The sequence below is a fragment of the Meleagris gallopavo genome, chromosome 26 (genome assembly GCF_000146605.3).
Source record: "Meleagris gallopavo isolate NT-WF06-2002-E0010 breed Aviagen turkey brand Nicholas breeding stock chromosome 26, Turkey_5.1, whole genome shotgun sequence".
NCBI lineage: Eukaryota > Metazoa > Chordata > Aves > Galliformes > Phasianidae > Meleagris > Meleagris gallopavo.
This window is the reverse complement of record NC_015036.2, coordinates 3,207,715-3,229,516: the sequence shown is the minus strand read 5'-3', so window position 1 is coordinate 3,229,516 and position 21,802 is coordinate 3,207,715. Positions and strand designations below refer to the sequence as shown.

General features: G+C 46.4%; 1 protein-coding gene across 1 annotated transcript in view; it reads left to right on the top strand.

Moving 5' to 3' along the window:
- Positions 1-21,802, top strand: part of UBASH3B (ubiquitin associated and SH3 domain containing B) — a 43,720-nt gene that overhangs the window by 14,669 nt on the left and 7,249 nt on the right. The window contains exons 3-11 of the mRNA XM_031556843.1: positions 6,846-6,899; positions 7,491-7,677; positions 8,200-8,398; positions 9,957-10,126; positions 11,420-11,628; positions 18,181-18,316; positions 18,721-18,841; positions 19,740-19,862; positions 21,579-21,671. Of these exons, the coding sequence (XP_031412703.1) occupies positions 6,846-6,899; positions 7,491-7,677; positions 8,200-8,398; positions 9,957-10,126; positions 11,420-11,628; positions 18,181-18,316; positions 18,721-18,841; positions 19,740-19,862; positions 21,579-21,671 (1,292 nt within the window). The remainder of the gene's footprint in view (positions 1-6,845; positions 6,900-7,490; positions 7,678-8,199; positions 8,399-9,956; positions 10,127-11,419; positions 11,629-18,180; positions 18,317-18,720; positions 18,842-19,739; positions 19,863-21,578; positions 21,672-21,802) is intronic.

Sequence of the window (21,802 nt, the reverse complement as noted above, 5' to 3'; positions counted from 1 at the left end):
AATTGATTTGTATGATCTACATTTGATTGTTTTGCTCATCTTCAGAATTCGCAGCCCTTTACCAGCCGCAGTCATTACCCCTATCACCTTTCCCAGCTCTCACTCTGCAGCAAAACGTTGAACCTTAGTGAATCATCCAGCTGAGCTGCTGCCAGCTCTCATGACTTTGTTACAGAACACGGGGATGGCGTTTTCTTAAACATCCAGCTGTAGGACTCGTGTTATTTTCAGAGACTGCCAGGCTGTTTCAGCAGCAGTACACCCCTAGATTTGCTTGTACCCACACCCCATCTCTCCATCACACAGGGACCCAATGGAGAGGCTGTGGCAGAGAGCACAGGACTCCCAACATCTCAGCCCATGTCCCACGTAAAAGCTGTGCTATGATTGTTTGAAAGAAAATAATATCCTGTTTCCTTTTTAAACTGTATACCTCCTTTAAAATGTTAAATGGCTGCTACATTCCTTTCTTTATCCCGGACACTTTTTATGAGTCTGTACTTCCCTCTTCTTCTGCTTTAACAAGCTGGCTAAGCTGAGGATTAAGGGAATGACTTAGCACACATGTGCTACGGGAGGGGAAAAAAACGCCTTCAAAATCTTATATAACATAAAAACCCAACACCCAAGGCAGACACACACACACCCAGGCCCTCGTTCTTCGCACTTAAAAGTAATGGTCATCGTGGTGCAGCCAGGCTGCAGCTTGCCAGCTGGACCATCCTCTGAAAAAGAAACATTTAAGTGATGGAAACTAGGACTACATAGCAGTGCTTTTCCCAGCCTTCCTTTTGGTGGTGCTTCCCATTGCTCTCTCTTTCCTATAACCAAACTCAGCACTGGCCAGCTGGGAGCAAGCAGCCACTGCTCCGGAAGGAATAGGAAGAGAACCAGTGAGCCCTGTCACGCTGTCAGGTACCTTCTGTAAATATTTATGTGACCTACAGGATACAGCACAGTTTGACGTCTTGCAGTCTCGGCAGCCACCGTGCAGCCCTGCAGCTCCTGTCAGAGCTCCCATCTTTCAGACAGGACCTGGTTCTCTGCCTGGCTGTGATCTGCTTATAGCACTGCTGACCTCACTTGGGGTGCTGTGCTGAACCGCGTGTTCGCAGTGTGCAGCTTGGGGAGGACGTGGCTGCAAGGAGAACAACTCTGTCAAACACAGCGAAGGCTTTATGTCCTCTGTCATGTGCAGAAAGCAGCAGAAGGAAAAACTGAGGTAGTGCCTGAAGGACTGAAGGGAAGAAAAAATAACTCTTGCCACACACTTATTATGTTAGAGTGATTTCTTCCTTCCAAAAGCACTCGGGTTTTTCTTTTTTCCTTACAAACTGCAGAAAGGGAACCTACCCGCCCCCTCCCCATAAACAGGAACACGATCCCTAGTGATATCTTCCTGTCCCGTCCCTATTTATAACTGTAAGGTCACTCGAATGAGAACAGAAACGGTATCATATGATTTTTGGTGACCAACTGAATGAAATATTGAGAATTCTGAGGAATGCATTTGAATAACCCATGAGACAAAACGTTTGGAAAGAACACCTCGACATGGCTGGTTTTGTTTGTAGGACAGCAATATAATTCTTCAGACAAGCAGTCAATTATTTGGAATTTGGCTGTTTTCCCCAACAACAAATAATCAAGTAATTAAATGGACAGAAGTTTTGCTTGCAGTGTTGCTCTTCAATGGGCAATTGTTTATTGAAAGCCCAAAATAGTCGCATTTCTACTACTGTGCTGTTAACAGTACAAACAATTGATGCAAACTGAAAAAACTAAGGGATCTGCAAATGTCACTTAAGGGGCAGTTTGGAAACAAAGACAGAAAAGCTGGGAATTTCACTGTTTGCAAAGAATTTATATCTCTTTCCCTTTAATTAGTGCTATAACAGAGGATACAGATTCAGGTAGGCTGATGGCAGTTAAGTGCTGGCCTTACAGCCTGTTCTGCACTGACAGCCTGCTCCAAGCAGCAGCTGCAGCCCCAACCTGCAAATACCCGTTGTCCTCCTGTTGAGCCAGCATTTTATTTGTTATTCCTTTACCATCAACCAACACAGACTGAAAAATGTCAGGGTTGAAACAGCTACATGCACCTGTTTGAAGACTTGGTTGCATAAATGCCTATTCTATGTGCACACACAAACAAGCAAAAATAAGACTGCTTATTTTATAAACCTCACAAAAACATTCTGCGGGGCAGCATTCCTCTTTCAAACTCTTTAAGCATAAATTACGATCCATAATTCCTATCTTATCATATCAGGCAGCTTCAAACTGAACCTAATGATGAGGAGAGCCAAGTTCTTCCATCATATTTAATGCAGTTTCCAGCAAATCTTTATTTACACAGCTAAATATTTTATGGGCCAAAGATTCGGGGCTACTTGAAATGATGAATTCATCCCTCCGAGGGGTTTTGTTCATGGATAAGAAGTTTGTCTAGGTTTGAGACACATAACGAAAGGGTAGATTTAGTCATTCCCTTTCTGTTACAGGCTGCCTCCGTCCTTCCATTGCTCATTCACAAATCCCTGGTGCCTCTGTGGGCAGACAGCTCTTAGGTGGATCTGAAGTAGAAGCTGCTGCTGGCGTTTGTGAGCAGCGATGCGCAGGGCCGGCTCCTTCCTACAAACCAAAGGGTCAGCTGTGCCTATGGCAGGGTGAGGATCTCTGCTTATCGTAGCAAAAGGAAAGCCAACAGGAATGGGGAAATTCAGCCCCAGGCAGCAGCAGCCAGAGGGGCCAACCTCGTATGAATTAGACGTCACTGCTGGAGATGGCTGCTCTGCACCCAAGGGCTCAGCCCCACTGCGTGACTCAACCCCTGCATGGGGATCCCCGCTCACTGCCTGCCCCCAGCGCTGTGTGCACCCCTGCACGGCCGTGTGTCCGCTGCTCTCTGCCCTCTGCATCTCAACTGTAGGGAGAAAATGGCACCCGTGCATTTAAATACCTCTTAATAGTTCACCCCTGTCCCTCTCTTGTGCAATTTGCATTAACTTTGCTGCTCGTTAGCCTGTGTGCAAGGCACTGCTGGCAGCAATGCCACCCTCCTTTTTGAAATGGGACTGGAATAAGAAAGCTGAGCAATTACAAAGGATTTCTGTGTGTGCTACTGAGACCGAAGCCTCTCTTTATGGTTAATGCATCACTCCCCATTACAGCCATTTCCTCTGAAGTAAATGGGATTTTGCCATTATACTTTATGTTTATTGATATATATTTCCTAGCTGAATTGACATTACTCTGTTGCTTTTTTTTTTTCTTACCCTGAAATTGCAGGAAGCCAAAAATCCTTCAAGAATAATGAGTTAAATTCTGTAGTGTGCAGAGCTCTGCACTCTCCCATTAAGTGGGCTGGGATTAAAATGGGCACCACGTACACATTAATATGTATTCCAGAATAGATACGATATATGACTCAGGCTGAGGGACCAGTTGTTTAGCTGGGACACTTCCTAACAGTATCTCAGTGCCGTTCAACCAGAGGGAAACTTTCCTTACAACTTGACACTGAAGAGTGAGGTTGCACAATCAAAAATACCTGATTCTAGCATCCCTGCAGTGCTCTTGGAAGGTGCTGCTGTGAGCATCTTTCTCCCCCTCTGCACACCTGCAGTTGGATGTAGCATCTCCCTCCCTTTCTCTTCTATTTGCTGTCTGGTGCTGCTGTGCATTGCTGATTGAGCATCCTGTACTTCATCTCCAGAGGCAGCAGCAGCTGAGATACGGAGGACTCAGTGGCTTGAGTGGCTACTAATGCTGCACAAAGCTTCTCACCCTTTCTGAATCCAGCTGCATTGTTGGCATGACCAGAAATGGTCACTGTGTGATGGCAGTTGGATGGACTCTGAAAAACAAGCTATTTTCTGGCTTTTTTTCTTTTCTCGTGTCACAACACCACTTCTTATCCCTACCTGCAGTGCTGCAGCCAGCACTTGCCACCCAGCATGGGTAAATCTGAGCACCTAAGCCATAGCTAGTCACCTAATTAAGCGACCTGATTTTTCCTCAGGATCTGAGTTTTGTCTTCCAGCTCCCACTCAGCAGCTGGGAAAATCAGGCCAATTCTCAAAGTGGCCAAGCATAGCTGGGATAGGTTTTGAGCACTCAGCTTCTTATAAGTGGATCCTGCCAGGGCCTCAGAGCAGGAGCAACCAGAGGAAGGGTCCTCTCCAGGTCCTGACTATAGAAAATGCTACCTGGGAGGGATTCAGTGCCTGCCCTAACCAGGAGCTATCAGTCATCGGCAGCATTCCTAGCAGTAAATTAAAAAGAAAATATCTCTGCTTCAGGTCCCATGATAAAAATATACCTTGCCTTTTGTTTGCTTTATGCAGTATTTCCTCCTTGCGTGGAAAATTAATTTGAAAAGGGAGTTTATTGTCCCTGTGGATGAGATAGGCACCTTCTGAAATTGCTCATGAACAAAAATGTGTGGGGCCCAACTTTGTGCTTTCTGACGCCCTTTGGGGTCCTGAGAGTACAAAGGCAGTGAGGAAGGAGCAGCAGTCAAACCCAACAGAGCTCCATTGTGCAGCTTTCCAAGGCAACATCAATTCATGAAGCCAACAAGTTAACAAGGGTGGGTGGCAGAGCCGTCTGCCCTGCTAGATTCCTTCAGAGATCTGCTCTGGGGGCTGGAGAGAGTAAATAGGGAGAGCAGCTTGTCTGCCTGCACTCTGCAGCAGGAGAAACTGCTCATCTCAAAGCCAGAGCTTTTCTGGGTGGGCATTCTGAATTCACTGTCTCGGACACAACACAGATAGACGTGTTCCCTAACAATGGTTAAGGAGTTGAATTTAGTAGGGAAGAGCCTCTGCAAGAGGAGGAGGGCAAACGAGCAAAGCAACGCAACAGAAATGTTGGATGAACCGCAGTGAGGAAAACCCACGGGTGGTCAGCAGAGGCAGCTGGCCATTGCTCTGCCCAAGGAGCAGCCTCCCTTACAGCTCTGCAGCCTGTGCAGAGGGAGAGTTTTCTGCAGAACTACTGCAAGCAAAGCAGTGGCTGTTGTGCAAAATGCATCTGTGCCAGCCTAGGCAAAGGTCAGCCAGGCAGAACAGAACCAACTGCGATGCTGGTCCGTCCTTGCAGAGGCAGGTGCTGGGACTAGAGGATCTCAGATGAGTGCTGGCAGATAAGGGCAGCAGAGCGCTTCAGGAGGAAGTATTTTCATAATCACACATTTGCAACACAGCCCTTTTTTGCAGCATTATCTTTCTGCCTTCCTCTTACTTTCAAAATGAACAAAAATATGTATATTCAAGGGGTGGGGAAGCCAGTGGCAGAGCTGAAACACAGCTGAGTCAACAACACGCGTCTATGACCAAGTGGGTGACATTTCACATCGCTGCATGGTTATCAGAGCACCCTCAAAAGTCATCACTGCAGACAGAAAGAGCAACTGGTAAGCACATGAATGTCTCATGTGGCCCTCTCCCCTATGCTGGAGAGTCCCCGCTGCCCTAATTCTATAGCCATGGATGATGACCCTCTTCCCTCACCTGCACCATTTCCTACAGCCAACCCAACACCCTCCTGCACATAACATAGGGTATTTGGTGCAGTGATCCTGTCCCTTTGGTCAGACACGTTCCCTCTGGCTTCAAGACGTCAGCAAGCTTTCTGAATTATCATTAAACTGTAACATACCATTTTTAGTAGATTACTGCTTGAGGCCAGCCACTGTAAGCTAGAAGTTTTTCTGTCCTCAGTCAGATTTTGTCATTAATAGCTCTGAGACAGCCCATCTGTTTCTGGCACTGCATCTATGGGATCCCTCCTCTTCCCCTGTCTTTGGAGAGGGCTGCCTTCGACCCCACTGCCGACGCTGTGTGCTCCTCAGCCCTTCCTCCTCCCACACCATTTTCACAAGTGCGTGCCGAGGGATTATCTGTTGTGAATTAGATTAAACCAACATCCCCTTCAGTCTGACCTCCTTCCTACCACATCTGTAGCTCTTAAGAGCAATGCTGCCCTTTTTCCTTTAAGCAGGAAGCTTTGAAATGAATTCAAGGTGCATTGGCCTCCTGGTACTCAGCTGAGGTCTGATTTCTGCCCCCAAACTCTAACTTTTCTATGCTTTTCTGCCTCCGTCACTCATATTTTTTTCTTAAATATTTGTGCCTTCTGGATTCTGGGTGGATTCCTCATTTTGGCAGTCAAAGCATTACAAAGCTGAGCTGATCCACAGCTGCATTTCAGTGCTGAGCACTTGGAAACACTACAGGGATAAAAAGGCAGCACCACACGGGTTTGTTCTGCAACCGAAAAACTCGCTTACCAGAAGACTTCGGCCCTGTTAGCTGGAGTGAAAAGGGATATACAGGCACCCCGAAGGGAAATAAACAAAAGAAGAGTACATTCACGTAGCAAGGGATGAAGGGAGCTAGTCAATTTTGCCAGGTTATTCTAACCGGGAAAATCTCAGGTTTGTGCCCCCTGGTGGCAACTGCATCTCTCCTGTCCTCAGTGCTGCTGCAGTGCCTGCACGTCAGGGCTGAGCCTCGGCCACGCTCACATCAGCAGAAAGCAGTCCTAGGTCCAAGATAAATAACTGCACGACGAGATTGCAACACAAGACGTCCATGATTTGGATGCTTGATGCGTGGCTGCAATTACCTTTAATTATCCTCAGCTTCACCCCCGAAGTTTGACTCCTAGTTTTTCCTGTGTGTATTCATAACATGTAACCCTACTTAGAGGGAATTCAGGCAGAACTCAGGTCGCAGTTAATGTGGGGCTAACGGTGCCTATCTTGCCAGAAAGCAGATGTGACGTTATCCATGTATCACTAGCACTGAAATGCTCTCTTTCTTTTGCTTTCTCTTCAGACAAAAAGCACTGGCATCGACAGGTGGAAGAAGCGTCCAAGCAGCATGCGACTGGTTGGTATGAAGTAATACATGTTAAAAAGAGTACAAGAAATCAGTGGCTTTAGTGGCTAAGATTTTAGCCATTAGAAAGCAGACTGTTACTGCAGATGTTTTGATGGGAACAAGGCCTGAAACACGGTTGCAATTAGAGAGCCAGTGTTTGAGAGCTGTAAATAAACAATGGAGAAAAAAAGCCTTGTCTGAGAGTTGGTGATCCCTAGCAATAGCAAAAAAGGGGGAGAGAAAGGAACCAGTCCTCCCTGCACCACAATGCCCAAGGAGAAAACTGAGAGCCGCCTTCTCAGAGATGCTCAGCCGTTTTCAGTGCTTTCCCCACCACGTTATGCACACTGAATGTCAGAAAGACGGAGGCAGTGAGTGAGGTTACATCTTCAGACTCTCCGTCTGAAACTAAAATCCAATTTTCTGTATTACTTAGCAGTGGTAAGGAACTGCAAGAGAGAGGGTGCAGCCCTCAGTCTGACCCCCAAGAGTTGATTTTTTCTACGAACGGAGAAGGAAACGGAGCGAGGACAGGGGAAACTGATTTTGCTGAAGAAAACCCCTTTCTATGCCAATCTAAACCTCCTTTCTCCCTCTCAGGCTGTTCTCCCATGTGGGTGATCCGTTCCTGGATGACACCTTGCCTCGGGAGTACGTCCTCTACCTGCGCCCCACTGGCCCCCTGGCTCAGAAGCTCTCTGAGTTCTGGCAGCAATCAAAGCAGATCTGCGGGAAGAACAAAGCTCACAACATTTTCCCACATATCACCCTGTGCCAGTTCTTTATGGTAAACCAGAGCTCCTCTTTCTGCCGCCTTTATGTATGCATGCATGAGCAGCCCTTGCCAGGCTCAGGCTGGAGATGCTGCACACTTCATTCAGTTGCTGCAGAAGGGTTTGAGCTCAGGAATTCAGGGGTTATGACAAGAAGTGCCTGGGCTTGGTGAGGAGGTAATTGGGTTTTAAACGAGCTGTTTTCAGGGAAGAGCAGCAGACCAAATTCACGTAATCGCGAATGATTGCTAACATGAGAAGGGCGTGTGCGGGGAGATGAGGCTCAGGAGGTTATTTGGGGATAGCTGATCCCGCTTTGAGGACAAGGGATGGGCAGAGGACTTCTGAAGATGCCTGTTTCTGTGACCCCGTGCTTTTTTCTCACTGTGTGCCAGCAGAGGCAGACCATTCATACAGCACCATTCATGCTCACCCACTTGAGCCTCCCTTTCTCTACCAAGTGCACAGCAGAGCTGAGTTCAGGCACAGGGATCAGCTCTCCACCTGAGCAGTGCTTGTCCTGTTTCCTTTGGCAGTGCGAGGACAGCAAGGTCGATGCTCTCACTGAAGCCCTGCAGGCCACTGTGATGCGCTGGAAATGCAAATTCCCTGCCCCTCTGCCCTTGGAGCTCTACACGTCCTCCAACTTCATCGGGCTTTTTGTCAAGGAAGAAAGTGCTGAGGTGCTCAAGAAGTTTGCTGCAGACTTTGCTGCAGAGGCTGCCTCCAAAGCAGGTGGGTGACACTACATCATATGAAACCCCACGCTTCTCCCATAGTGGCCATTTCAGAGGTCATCTTCTGCATTAATCTGGCAGTCTTCCACAAGCAGGCAAAGGGATAGTGCCCAATTAATATAAAGTATGAATAGGAATTTAAATGTCAGGGCTGCCCACAGGGAAGCGGCGATACCTGTGAGCTGAACCAAGGGGGGTCTGAGAGCAGCACCCCTCCGGGTGCCTTGCTTGTCAGCAGGTTTTCACTTTAAAGATACCTCACACTTAGTGTCAAGCGCTGCTCCTGAAAGGGAAGTTGACATTTGGCGGTTCTTTAACCTTTCAGACAGGCTGCAGCCTGCGGGGCTGAGCATTTCCTGCTCCACTCGCTGCCACAAAACCTTCCTCAGCCTCAGAAAGGCTGCGTTCAGCCCTTGGCTGCACTTTCAGATGCACACAGGGCTCTGAGAGAAGACCCAGAGCACCCTGACAACATCGAAGGAGCCTTTTCACCAGCCTTGCTCAGTGCCAGCCAACATCCAGCCCAGCCCACACCCATCAGTTCTTTCTTAGGGGCAGCCAGTTGCTGCACTGCAGGGTGCAGCTGGGTCAGTTTATCACACTGAAGTCTGCGGGGCTTCTTTGGAGTCCCAGAGCAAATTGTCTCTCATTGATCAAAAAAAAAAAAAAAAGATGGATGAACTTGCAAAGCTACTCCTGGCTGGCATTTACAGCCAAGTCTATGAATAGCTGCAATTCTGACTGAATAATCAGTCAAATTTAATTGCAATTTTCAGTTGAATAAGCAAAAGTAAATTACATGCAAACAATGCATCCTATGATTTCTGCATCCACTGGGAGAACCCCAGCGTTTCACATACTTCCACCTTTCTGCTTCCCTGAATCTCTTCCTGATTTAGATTCTACTTTTGCAGGATCTTTTTGAATCATTATTTTACCTATTTCTGCTTTCACAATTTGGGAACACCTTTCCCTCAATGAGTGAGCTAATAATCCAGCTAATGTTCATGAAAAAGATGTAATCAATTTACATGAATATGAATTATGGATATCCATGGATACATGGATATGTAATTTCTACCATAAGAGAGAGAAGGGACAGTAAAAATAAATGCTGTTTCACTTGCTTATTTAGGGGAGATCCTCAGCTCCCAGTAACAGAAAGGCTGCTCCCCACTTGGGAAGTCTCTTTTAGCAGAAGGCCTGTGTGTGTGCATTACAACAGTTGTTACCACACCATCCAGAAAAGCCCCTTTTCTGAATTCAAATGACTTTTGGCAGTTTGGCAAGGATGTTTGGTCTACCACCCTGGTGTGACTAAGAACTGAATCAGACCACAAATCTCATGGCTCAATCAGAGGCACAGCACACACAGGGAGCTCACATCTGACTTACCCAAAGCCCTTTCAGAAACTCACCTCCAATATCTTCTGCTTACGCTATCTTAAAAAGCTGCACTACCACCTCCTGCTCATGGCCCACAGCCGCTCTCACACCTTAGAAAAGCTGCTAATCTCAACAGCCCTGTCTTGCTAACTGACATCTTCCTGCTGCAGATGTGCACGTGGAGCCCCACAAGAAGCAGCTCCACGTGACGCTGGCCTATCACTTCCACACCAGCCACCTGCCCACGCTGGAGAAGCTAGCACAGAACATCGATGTCAAGCTGGGCTGTGACTGGGTGGCTGCCATATTCTCCCGAGACATACGCTTTGTTAACCACGAGGTACGTGCTGTAGAGTTTGTTTCAGTCCAGAAAGAAATGGTTATCGTTCTCCAACACAATATATGGAAAAAAATCATATATTTCTATTCTGCAAATTGGGACCTTGGGCACAGAGAAAACAGACAGGAGATTGGTCTCATCTCCTGTGTGCTTCCCCATGTCAGATGTCTAAATCTGAGCCAGCCACCCGAGGCTCTCCTTGCAGTCAGTGCAGTGAAACAGACACGTCCAGGAAGAGCATCATCCTCCTTCCCTGTCTGAAGAGCCAACTCGGCCTTTAGAAGCTGCAGGCAGTCTGTGTTATCACCAATCACAAAGGGAGCTGCTGTTGAAAACCAGCTCACATCTGTGCCTATCTAACTGAAGGCAGCCATGTGCCAGAGCTTTGGCCTTGTGCTATCAGGTGACAGTGTCTAGCTCCCACCTCCCTTTGAAGATACCACAAATATCTAGGAGGATTAATGAGCAAATGGGCTGACGCCATCCGAGCTGATGAGCCTGGTTTTTATTTGCATGATACCACTGAAGGAGTTAGACTTGCCAGGGCCAGCAGCGTGCCTGTTCTCCCCTTCAGTGAGGGCTGCCACAGCCAATCCTAAGGAAAGTCACTGGTAGACATTCAACACATGAGGATTCCTCATGCTCCAGACCAGAACAGATGACAGAATTATATTTACAGACCTTTACCCCACTTTTTTTTTTTTTTTTTAAACTTTTTATCTTGCTCACATTGGGAAGCACAAAGAAAAGCAGGTGGTCAGAGCTCAGTATTACTCATCACCTATGAGCACACAGTTCTGAGAGCAGGATGTCACAGATTCAGATCTGCTGTCAGCCCCAGCTCTCTTTCAGCCTTAACTTCAAAAGCAATAGCAGTGAGAATTGCTCTTGTAGGTCAAGCACAAGTGGTTACACTGACAATGGCCACTGAGCACCAAACTGCTGTGAACTGCAGGTCACAAGAAGAGAGTGGTTCCATTTCAACCAAAAGCTTACATTTAAGCTCGCAGTTGTGTCTTTGCCCTCACTAAAAAACATCCCCTCCTAGTTGTCAAAGACATGAGTGAAATCAGAGAGAAGAAAAGCTTTCCAGCTGTCTAGGAATGGGAAACAGTAGGAATTCCCTCAAGGTAACGCTTTCCTGGATGAAGCATGGAGATGCTTGATAAGGAGAGCTGCTTACACCATGAAAAGGCTAAAGGCCTGGCATGGAAGTGCCCCTGCCTCACTCTGCTAGAAGATCCTTTCCATTAACAACCCTTTCATTCATTTGTGCTTCTGTTTCTTCCTCAGACTCTACAAGTGATCTATCCTTACACTCCCCAGAACGATGATGAACTCGAACTGGTTCCTGGAGACTTTATTTTCATGTCCCCAGTGGAACAAACCAGTACAAGTGAGGGCTGGATTTATGGCATTTCCCTTGCAACCGGCTGTTCTGGGCTGCTGCCTGAAAATTACATCACGAAGGCAGATGAATGTGGGACCTGGGTGTTCCATGGGTACGTAAAGCTCCTCAGTCTAATTCGTGTCATTGCAAAAAGGGAGCTCAGCAGCTGCAATTTCACCTGGGTAAGTGAAGAGACTCCCAGGGCTGCTGAGAAGGTGGCTTTGGGGGAAACATTCTGGCACACCAAGCCCCATCTGGTAAACAGAGGAAGAGCAGGTGCTAGCCCCATGCATGGGATTAGAGAAAGATGTGATTTATTCAGCTAGGATGTTACAGCAACTGTTACTCATAGGATGGCTGCTGCTGGTTGACAGTAGCAGGAGTAAATGGCCTCTGCACAGCCACTGCAGTGTAGGCATCTCTGTGGTGGGACTTGGGTCACAAAGCTTTGAATTTGTGCATTAATTTGGGAAGTGAGATCTGTTGCGTATGATTCCATGGGGAAAAGGACTCCAGATCAGCAAGATTTCTTCAGACACTTTGCAAGACATTCAGAGCAGTTAGTCACCTGCCTGCCATTTGCTTCAGTGAGAATCAAGACCTTGACTTTTAAATAAGGTTATGATTTATGCCTCTTGGTTTTGATAGGAATTAGATAAGCCTAGTAAAAGCCTACTGCTGGACAGGTGGGTCTGGGCAAATCCCACAGGGATGTCTGCATCCCTAAGCAGCCAAACGCCTTTGGCACAACAGGAGCATAGAGAGTAGCTTCTATGTAAGAGCACAAGACAACAAGGAGAGCACAAAGACACCTTCCTGCCTGCTATCTGTCCAATAATCCCAGGCAGGTGCAGAGGCTTGGGTATGGTCACACAGCAGATTACAGAGGGAGAGGATGGAGATACAGAGCCAGATGCAGACAGTTGATATCTCAAATTTCAGTGGGCAAACATGGTCTGTGGGGAGAGTGTCAGAGCAGAGAGGGAGCACGTGACACCCATGTCAGCACAGGACAAATACTGACCTCACTCAGCATTTAGTAGAAATCAATCCAACATCTCATCAAGTCAAGCAAAATGCAGGAAACAAAAGAGAAAAAAAACAGCTTTTTTTTTCTTTGTTCGTGACTTTTCAAGCTTAACACACACGTCATGGTGAGCGACAGATGGAGAGCAGACACAGGGCAAATGTAGCTTCCAGGCTCACTTCCAGATGTGATGGCAACGACCATTCTGTGCTTCCGTAAACCAGACCTGGCTTCACCCTGAGTCTTCCCCAATCCAGAAGACCTTCAGGCAGGGATAAGCACAAGAGATCACTCATTCATCCCTTCTGTCACAACCATCCATTCTTTTTCTGCCTGCCCTGTGAAAAATGGTCACCACTTATAAAGGGCTTCCACTCATACGTGAGCCAAACAGAACAGTCCTATCTATCCCACATCTGTTACCAAACTTCAACTCATCTTCCATTATAGGGAAAGAAAAGCCCTCCAGTAGCCAGGGCTTAGCAAAATTACAATCAAGGCACATGGACAAAGTCAATCAGCGAGTCTGATTCAAGACAGGACTTAATCCAGACCCTCCCATTTGCAATCCAGCAATAATTATCTTTTCTTCCCACAAAAGTTCCCATCCAAAATAGTCTCACATCCACAAATACTGCAGCAGCCTGCTCTGCACGCTGCTTTTTTTCTTACAGTACCTGGAAGGATTTTGAGGCCTAGAGAGACTAGCATGGGGAACAATTATTATTGCAGCTAAAAGGAAAGCCAAGCATTTTCTAACTCCAGCATTGCTTTGTCTCCAGGCAAGCAAAGAAAGGAAATGCCCCTTCCCTGATTACTGCTAAAGATTATAAATCATGAACCAGAGCATGCAATATGAAGCATTTATCAAAAACATTATTATATACCCGGAAACAGTCTCATTTTACACAACAGCTTCCCACAGGGAATATTGGGTTACAGAATGTCATTTGGTCAAAACAATATAGCAAGCCACATGCAACCAAAGCCCAACTGCCATCCAGGTCAAGATGTTCACCATTAGATCTTCTTGGTAAGAGGAGAATGGAGCACAAATAACTTTATTTCATAGACATGAAAGAAAGCATGGCATTACTCACCAGGATTGCAGAGCTGCCACATGGAGGAGGTGGGACCAGTGCCCAGTGCTGGGAGTGGGGCTGCTGGTGGTGAGCAGTGCTTTGTGCTGCCTCTGTGTACACAGCCACGTCCTGCTTTATGCCTGCAGAGGAAGAAAGAAAAATAGTCATTGAGTTTTCCCTCCTAGTCACAAGAGACTGCATTCTTCAAGTGAAAATCATGCATTATTGAGACCATTGCTAAAATACAGCTCATTCTGGGCTGCAGCACATAGCAATACCATGCAACAGATATGGCAAGGAAAATGCTATTCTGAGATACTTGAGCAAATTCAGATTAACTGGCTTTGGAACATTTCTCCTGAAAAAGATTTCCCTGTTGCTCTACTCAAGCAATGCAGAAGCTGAATTCTGGCCTCTGCAGGACACACTTTTATGGCTAATATCCAAATTGTGCCTCTAGAGCTCTGCCCAGCACACAAACTTCCATAGTGCTTCCATAGACAAACAGAAAACAAAAAGACATCCCTGCCCTATAAGAAGGTTGTGCCTCAGCTGCAGACCAACAGGCTGCCATCACTAAGAGACAAATCTGATGAACTGTTTCATAGCTAGAACAGGTTTTGCTTTCAGGGGCAGAATGTTCATGAAACCAGACTCGAGAAACCAGTCTTGAGAGACTCCAGGTCTGAATCCTTTCCCTGGCTCCTAAAACAGGAATGGCATTGCTTCTATTCTGCAGACCCAAGGATTTGCAATGCATCTAAAGTGCATTTCTCTGCCAGCTGTGGCACATTGTGGCATGACTGGACCTGGTAGGGGAAACATTTGGTCTCTGATTGGTGCTATAAGCTGGAAAATAATTGCAGACAAATTGTTCCAGCATCCCATACAACCCCACCCAAATCCTAAACCTACGTAACCCCTTCTTGCCATTCCTGCAGGAAGGGTGATGGTGTTACGGAGAATTTCATGTTACCTAGCAGTAGTTTCAGGCCCAGCACTAGCTATGTGGTTATGCAAAAAGAACAGCTGATTTTTTTATTTTTTTTTCCAAGTTGTAAGAGGAAAGCTTCAAAAAGCAAAATGCATGAGCCAGAAACGCTCATTTGGGAAGCCTGATGTTTGTTCTTGTTTGCTCTAAATCTTATGATCTGAAAGTCAAGGGCACTTCATGACTGCTCTGCTGCTAGTTCTGCATCCTGCAAGTGAAAAATAACCTTCCTGAAATGAGCTTCACACTCTCCTTTAGGCTGAAACTGGCTGCATTTGTAGCACTGTCAGGAGATCTGTTCTGACTGAGCCTGGGAGGCCACCTGCCCATAGCTATGTTAGAAACAAAATGTTGGGTTTGGGGTTTTTATTTTTTGTTTTTGTTTTTTTTATCCCTTGTGTGGCACCAAGGTGGAAATCTCCTGGTAGCAGCACAACCTACTGGTGACTGGTGAGCTGAAGCTGCTTGGAATGAATCTGACCTATAAATCCCATCTGTATAGTGCATATGTATACATCTATACCTTAAAGCCTCCCCAGTGGGGTATTTTCTACACCACCTTGTGTGCCTGTGAATTAGGAGGCGGCCAAGTCAAAAGGAGAAATACTCCACCCTCAGCACACGGAGCCCCAAGGAAATGGGAAACCCAGCAAATGTACAAAAATTGGCTTGCCCCACAGAAGCCACAAAAAACAGGCATTCAATGCCACGGGTCTCTTGCATGTACATTTAATGGCATACAGCAGGAAAAAAAAAAAAGGGCCATCTTTGCATCTGTGCACCCAGCACCATCCAAAAGCTAAAACTTGTGATGATTCCCTGCACTGTTTTTCCATTACCAGCAAAGCCAGAAATAGTCACCTCCTCCACCCCCAAATGGATATCAGCACTATAGATATTACATAGCAGGCTATTTTGGCTCTCTGAGAGAGGCCAAAGCTATTCCTTGCCCCTTTAATAAGCCTGAGAAATCAGGCTTGGCACAAATAGAAGGGGGAGGAAAAAGAGCCCTAATTTTTCAAGCTATTTGTGCCTCAGTAGTTTTTTTTCCACTGTTTTCTTCCCATTCTGCAACAATATCTGGTTACTTTCCCTGGAGATCTTTCTCATCCTGATAGCAGTGAGTGACAAGGTAGAGGAGTCCTTTCCTACAATGAGGACTAATGGCATTGTGTCATGACAGAGACCTTCCCTCCATCACCTCCATTCTTCAAGGGGTTCCTGGCCAGGAGGACATTGCCTCCAGAACACAGCAATGTCACCAAGAGCGAGGAAGGCAAAGCATCTCCCCCATGCCATCAAGAAGACAGTAGATGCTATTGTCTGCTTCAGTCTCTGTGTGCCAAGTGGAGGAACCACAAGCCTTTGGGAAAAGCTTCCAAACAATGACCTATGCTTAGAAGATGACTAAGCTGAAATAGTGTCAGTGGTTTCTGTTTTCCAGCAGTGGAAAGGAGACATGGCTGAAGGCAGGGGGGTGGCTCTCCTCCAGGCACAGTGAGATAGGATGCCTTTGCCTCATCACCGCTTGCAGTGAATCCAAGCATCTATTTATAGAGAGTACAGCATCCATGGCTTTCGGCAAGGGCTTAGGGAGAAAATAAGTCTCAGAAACGGTGCAGCAGTTCCTAGGGAAGAGGAGTAGTGAAACAAACCCTCAGTATTCTCCTGGCTGGTGCCCCTGAAAGACTGCAATGCGGGCAAAGCAGTAAGAGGCTGAGAGCTGCAACGCTGAACTAAAGACCAAGATGGGCCTACCTAGGGACTTAAGCTCCTTCTCACCTGAGATTTTCATATTTCTGGGCTAGTGGGGATATATCCACGTGCAGCTGGTTGTGCCTGTGCTATGGGCTGACCGCTGAGCACAGGGATGGATGCCTGCCTGTGCTCCCTGCTCAGGGCTTGGCACACACTGATGCACTGCAGAGCTGCTGGATCAGAGCTGTCCTTATCCTGCCAGCTGGAATCACAGTCTGAGCATCTCCCTGCAATATATCATATGGATGTACTCTGCACAGGAGGGTTAGACAGGATTTCTCACCCCAGCACCTGGTCAAATTTCTCACAGTTTATCCACCAAATCTCCTCCTACATTTAACTGGTGTCAACCTTGACAACTGGTTTTCAAGGTCTGCCTGGTTCCTCGACTCATCCTTGCACCCAATCCCACCAGATAAGGGGCCAATATCAGTACCAACAGCGTGGCACTTTTTACGTCTTCAAACTGGCACAAGACAGATTGAATTTGCAGATTGGTTCTTTACAAAAAATGCAGATGACCTACTTTTGTTCCACTGGTAGAAGCACGGGTGTTATTTTAACAGCAATGAGAAGCTCCTCTGAGATTTTATCCTATCTAGGTGCTCATCAGGAAGCAACTTCTGATGTTTTTAAGGCACTGAAAAGTGCAAGCGAAGGAAACTATTTCTGTCAAAGCAAATGACCACGTGCATTAAATGACAACCTTTTTTTAATGACTAAGCAAGTGCAGCCTATTCAATGTAAGCCAATGAGCAGAGGGTCACTGCAGGTTCTATAATTGCCTGTCAGTTTGCTCTCCTGGGCCTTGGTCACAGGCTTTGAATGTCTGGGCATGAGAGCTGTACTCAGAGGGAGCGTCAGCAGATAAGCATCTTGAGGGAGAATGGGATCTATTATGTCCCTCTGGCTGCATTTCACAGGAAGAAGCTCTGGTGAGAATAAATTCCCACTGTAGATGGGAAATGGAATAGACAGCACTGAAAAATGTAGACGCAACCACCCAGACTGAACATGTCACATCCCTACAAGGCAATATAACTGTTTTGTGCACAGGAATCATGAGAAGTGCCCAGAATGACAGGCAAGGCTGTGCTCCAGCTTTCCACTGTACCCCTTAAGCAGCAAAGCACTGATGCTCTCCTTGCTCCTCCCAGTCAAAAGGAGAGATGCAGGTCAGCTGTAACCAGCAATTCCGTATGCTGACTCTCTCCATCCTACAGCTTGCTTCTTGCCAGTACCAAAAGAGACATTCCAGTTCTATTTAATATGGGTAATGGTCCACGAGAGCAATCCACTACACTGGTAAATTAGTATATTTCCCATTTGTAGCACAGCCAGTGAGCAGCCCAAATACCAAGCACTATACAAATATAACTAGCAGCAGCTCACACCATTGAGGCAAGAGAAATCTCTCTGTAGCAATTAGCTTCCAAACTCGTCCACAAAGCCATGGTGAGTAACATGCAGCAGGTCCCCAGATGGGGTTGATGCTGGCCCTGTGGCTGTGAGAAATGTCCTGGCATTTTCCATGAGAATATTAAAGGTCTGACAGCCTCACAGACCAACGCCTGCACGCTGCTGTTCAGTAAAACTGTTCCTAAGGAAATAAGAAGCCCATGAAGACAAGGTTCATCTCTTCATGTGTGTATATTACTTAGCAAGGTGCTCTCTAGGCAGATCTAAAATACAAGTAATAAAGTAATAAGGTGAACTACAGTAATTATCATCTATTCCTGCATACAGCAGCCCAAGGGCACGATGCCTGAAGTACTCCCAAAGCCAACACCTTTCTGTTTCTGGCAGGTCCTACTCAATCCTGAACACCACATCTTCCCCCTCCCTTCATGCTTTCACCGACGGAGCTCTGGAAAGAAGACAGCAGGAAGACCAAGGGCCTGGGGACACGGGGCCACTCACCATCATCTGCCAAAATGTGCAGGTAGGGACCCTTACGCTCAGAGATCACACACACCTTCAACAACAAATTTCCAGCAACTGTTTATTTCCCCAGCACTTATCCTCTGGACCCTTTTCACTGGTTCCAAACACCGTGCTGGAAGTTTCCACTTGCAATTCTCTCCGAGCTTTACAAGGACACAACAAACCACATGCAGAGAAGACATCACTATTGCTAGCCCTGCTCTTTGCAGCCATGTGGCAGAGCCTCATCCTCCGCTCAATTTGACAGTTTTACACCAGCGTAACCAACTTCAGAGAATTTCCTGTACCTGCACGAGGCTAAAAGCAAGAGCTGGCCGGCCCTGGGTGCCATTAGCAAATCAGATCTCAGAAAAACACTTGCACTTTCATAAAAGCCAAATATGCTGTCATTTTTTCTTTCAGCCGCTGAGAATAAGCAGCCAGCCAGGACCTCAGAAGCGCTGCCTCTTCGTCTGCAGGCATGGAGAAAGAATGGATGTTGTTTTTGGGAAGTACTGGTTGTCACAGTGTTTTGATGCCAAAGGTGAGTGGGCTCCTTTGGGTCCCTCAGGCTCTGGGTTTAGGTGAAGGAAGGAGAGTAACAGCTGCCCAGAGCAAAGCTTAGATGGAAACTCTGGTTTCCAAAAAGGTGCTTTGACATTGTGACAGCAGAGCTGCACCAGATGCAGCAACAAAAGCCAAGGAGTAAATATTGCGCTTGCTAATGTTTAGAAAAATACTGCAAGAACAAGTTCTATTAAAGTAGAGTCACCTAAAGAGCATTTTCATTTGGAAGTGATATTGATAGTCAACGTCCAATGCAAACACCTGTTAAAACTTTGCATATTTGTTCTTGGTCCTAAATGTAAAAGGGTACATTTTGAGTGCCTTTCAGGGGGCAAACTGGAGATGGCAACCCAGTAATCTGACTATAGGCAAACTATGATCTGCCACGAGTCCCCAATATATTTCTTTATGTACATACACTTGAGACAGAGACTACAGCTACAGACCATAGTCTCAGGCATTGTCATCTTTAGAGCTGTTTGGAAATTTATCAAAAAGTGTTTTTCTATTTGAAGGGACAATTTTACAGCAACCTTCTTTCCAAGTCATATTTGAAGAGCTCTGATATTTTTACCCCCCCATAGAAGTGTACAAGCTGGCGTTTCAGTTATTGTGGGATGGAAATTACTTTCTTTTTGGCAATCCTAAAGATAACTTGAAAACATTAGGAACATTCCTTGCAGATTTTGAATGAATACAGCATAATTTTGTCAGGTTCTTGTTAGTTTTACATAGGAAACACTGCTTGGCAGCCAGATCTAGGCAGTGCCTTCAAGGTGCAGACGCTGTAGTGCAAGAGGGAGGAAATAGACACGATGCTTTCCGTCTCTCTGACCTAATAACTCCAGCAACTGCTCCTGACCTCTCCCTTGCAGGAAGGTACGTGCGCAGCAACCTGAATATGCCTCACAGCTTACCTCAAAGGAGCGGCGGGTTCAGGGACTATGAAAAAGATGCGCCCATCACTGTGCTTGGCTGTACGCAGGCGAGGCTCGTTGGTGAGTTGCCCCTGGCAGGCATGAGTTTGCCCAGGAAGCTTTGCTATCTCCCTCCCACGCGCTCAGACACAGAAAGAGAAAGCACAAAGAATGAATCAGGGGCCCCAAACTAACAAGATTTTGGTGTTTCAAGAACCTTCGTGAAGTCTCTTCACTGGCAAGCCCCTTCTTGCCTCATTCAGGTGCTGCAGCTGAATGAAAGGCAAAGCACAAACCCCAGGCTGTGGTATAGCATCACAGCCACGAGCAGTGTGAGGGCAGAGCATTTAGTACTGCCCTGTAAGCGTGCTGCACTGGCAGATGGTGTTATTACCAATGTCCCTGAGAAATGCAGCAATGAATGCAGAATGTGGTCTTGCCTTGATTTTGACAGTCTTAAAATGTGATCTGCAGTTCACCACACCGGTGTACTTTCAGCAGCCTATCTGAGTTTACGTTTGCATGGCGGAAGCACAGTCCAAATTACTCCCAGTGTTCACCCATCCTCATCCCTGGCTCCTGATCCTGTTAGTTTGTGTACAGAAAGATGATTATTCAGTAATCAAGGAGCAAATATTAAGCCCAGTGACTAAGGGAGCCCGACTCCCCAAAGGACATGATCTTCAGAGAACAGCACTTTGCATTTTCTCAAATTCAGATCCTTCAGAGCACTTCACGTTGGTCACATTCAAAGTAGGGCAGCTAAAATTATACTTGCTTTCTAAACAAAAATAAATCACCGCACGGCAGCGGGATGCGCGCTCTCCAGGCCACATGGCATCAGGGTTTGCAATATGCACATAACAGAAGGCAAATCTGGGAGCAATCACAGCTCACTTGGCTGCCATCATTAAATGATCCCAGCACACAAGTGTGTACGTGACCGGGCACATCCAGCTGCCTGTGCTGCTGCAGCACCGACCTGACCTTGGTGCTTGCTGGAGCCCTAATTCCTCCCACTGAGGAAATGAGCAGCAGCCCCATGGCAGAAGGCTGCTACACATGCAGCTCTTTCTAAATTAGCCCACTTCTCCCAAGAGATTTAGAGATTGCTTTGACATGGTTACAGCCATCATTAAACACATGAAGTCGAGGTTAATAACCCCTTCTTACTCCCACCTTTGTGCCCTGCCTCTTCAAATGGAACAAAAACATGACTCTCGTAGCACAGGTCTGTGTGATGCTCAGAGCCCTGTTCTCATTTGGTTCCCTTAGGCTTCGTGAGAATATTAATAACCCTAAGAGTGGAGCTGATTCTTATCTCATTTTCAGTGATCTTCCACCTGTGTAATGAAATGGTAATTTATACTAGCAAAGAATCGAGCCAATTGAATTAAGTTGGGTTTGAATTAAGTTGAATCAGTCTGATTTATGACTTTTAAATGAAATTAAATGAAATTCAAGCTCTCTCTGCAGTTTTTCCCCCTCAGTGCACTATTCACTTTTTGGCTAAGTACGAGAGAAAAAGAAATAGAGCAAAAGCTGCTGTGCTTTTTTTGCATACTGGTTAAGTACGTAGAAGCACATGGCACAATAAACATAGAAAAATGTCCCAGTTCCACAGCTGTGCACGCAATAATAATAAAATATGATGGGTACATTCATTTCCTGAGACACAAGCAGTGCAGCTGGGAAGCTCCTGCAGCTCCTAGCTGGGTGGCAGATACCTACATGCTGTTGTTGCTGCTACCATGCCATTTGTCAGTTTTTATTCACTGCTTTAAAATCTGCTTGCAGGAGAAGCCTTGCTTGAAACTAACACCATTGTAGACTACATCTACAGCTCCCCGTCTCTTCGGTGCGTACAGACAGCACACAATATCCTGAAAGGTAAGAACCTATTGAGCAGGAAAGGCTGCATTCTTCTGGCTTTCTGGGAAAAACACTGCCAACCAGATAAAAGGAAACGTGGCATGGGAAAGCCAAACAAATGGTAGTTCAGGGCGAGGATTATTTCCATG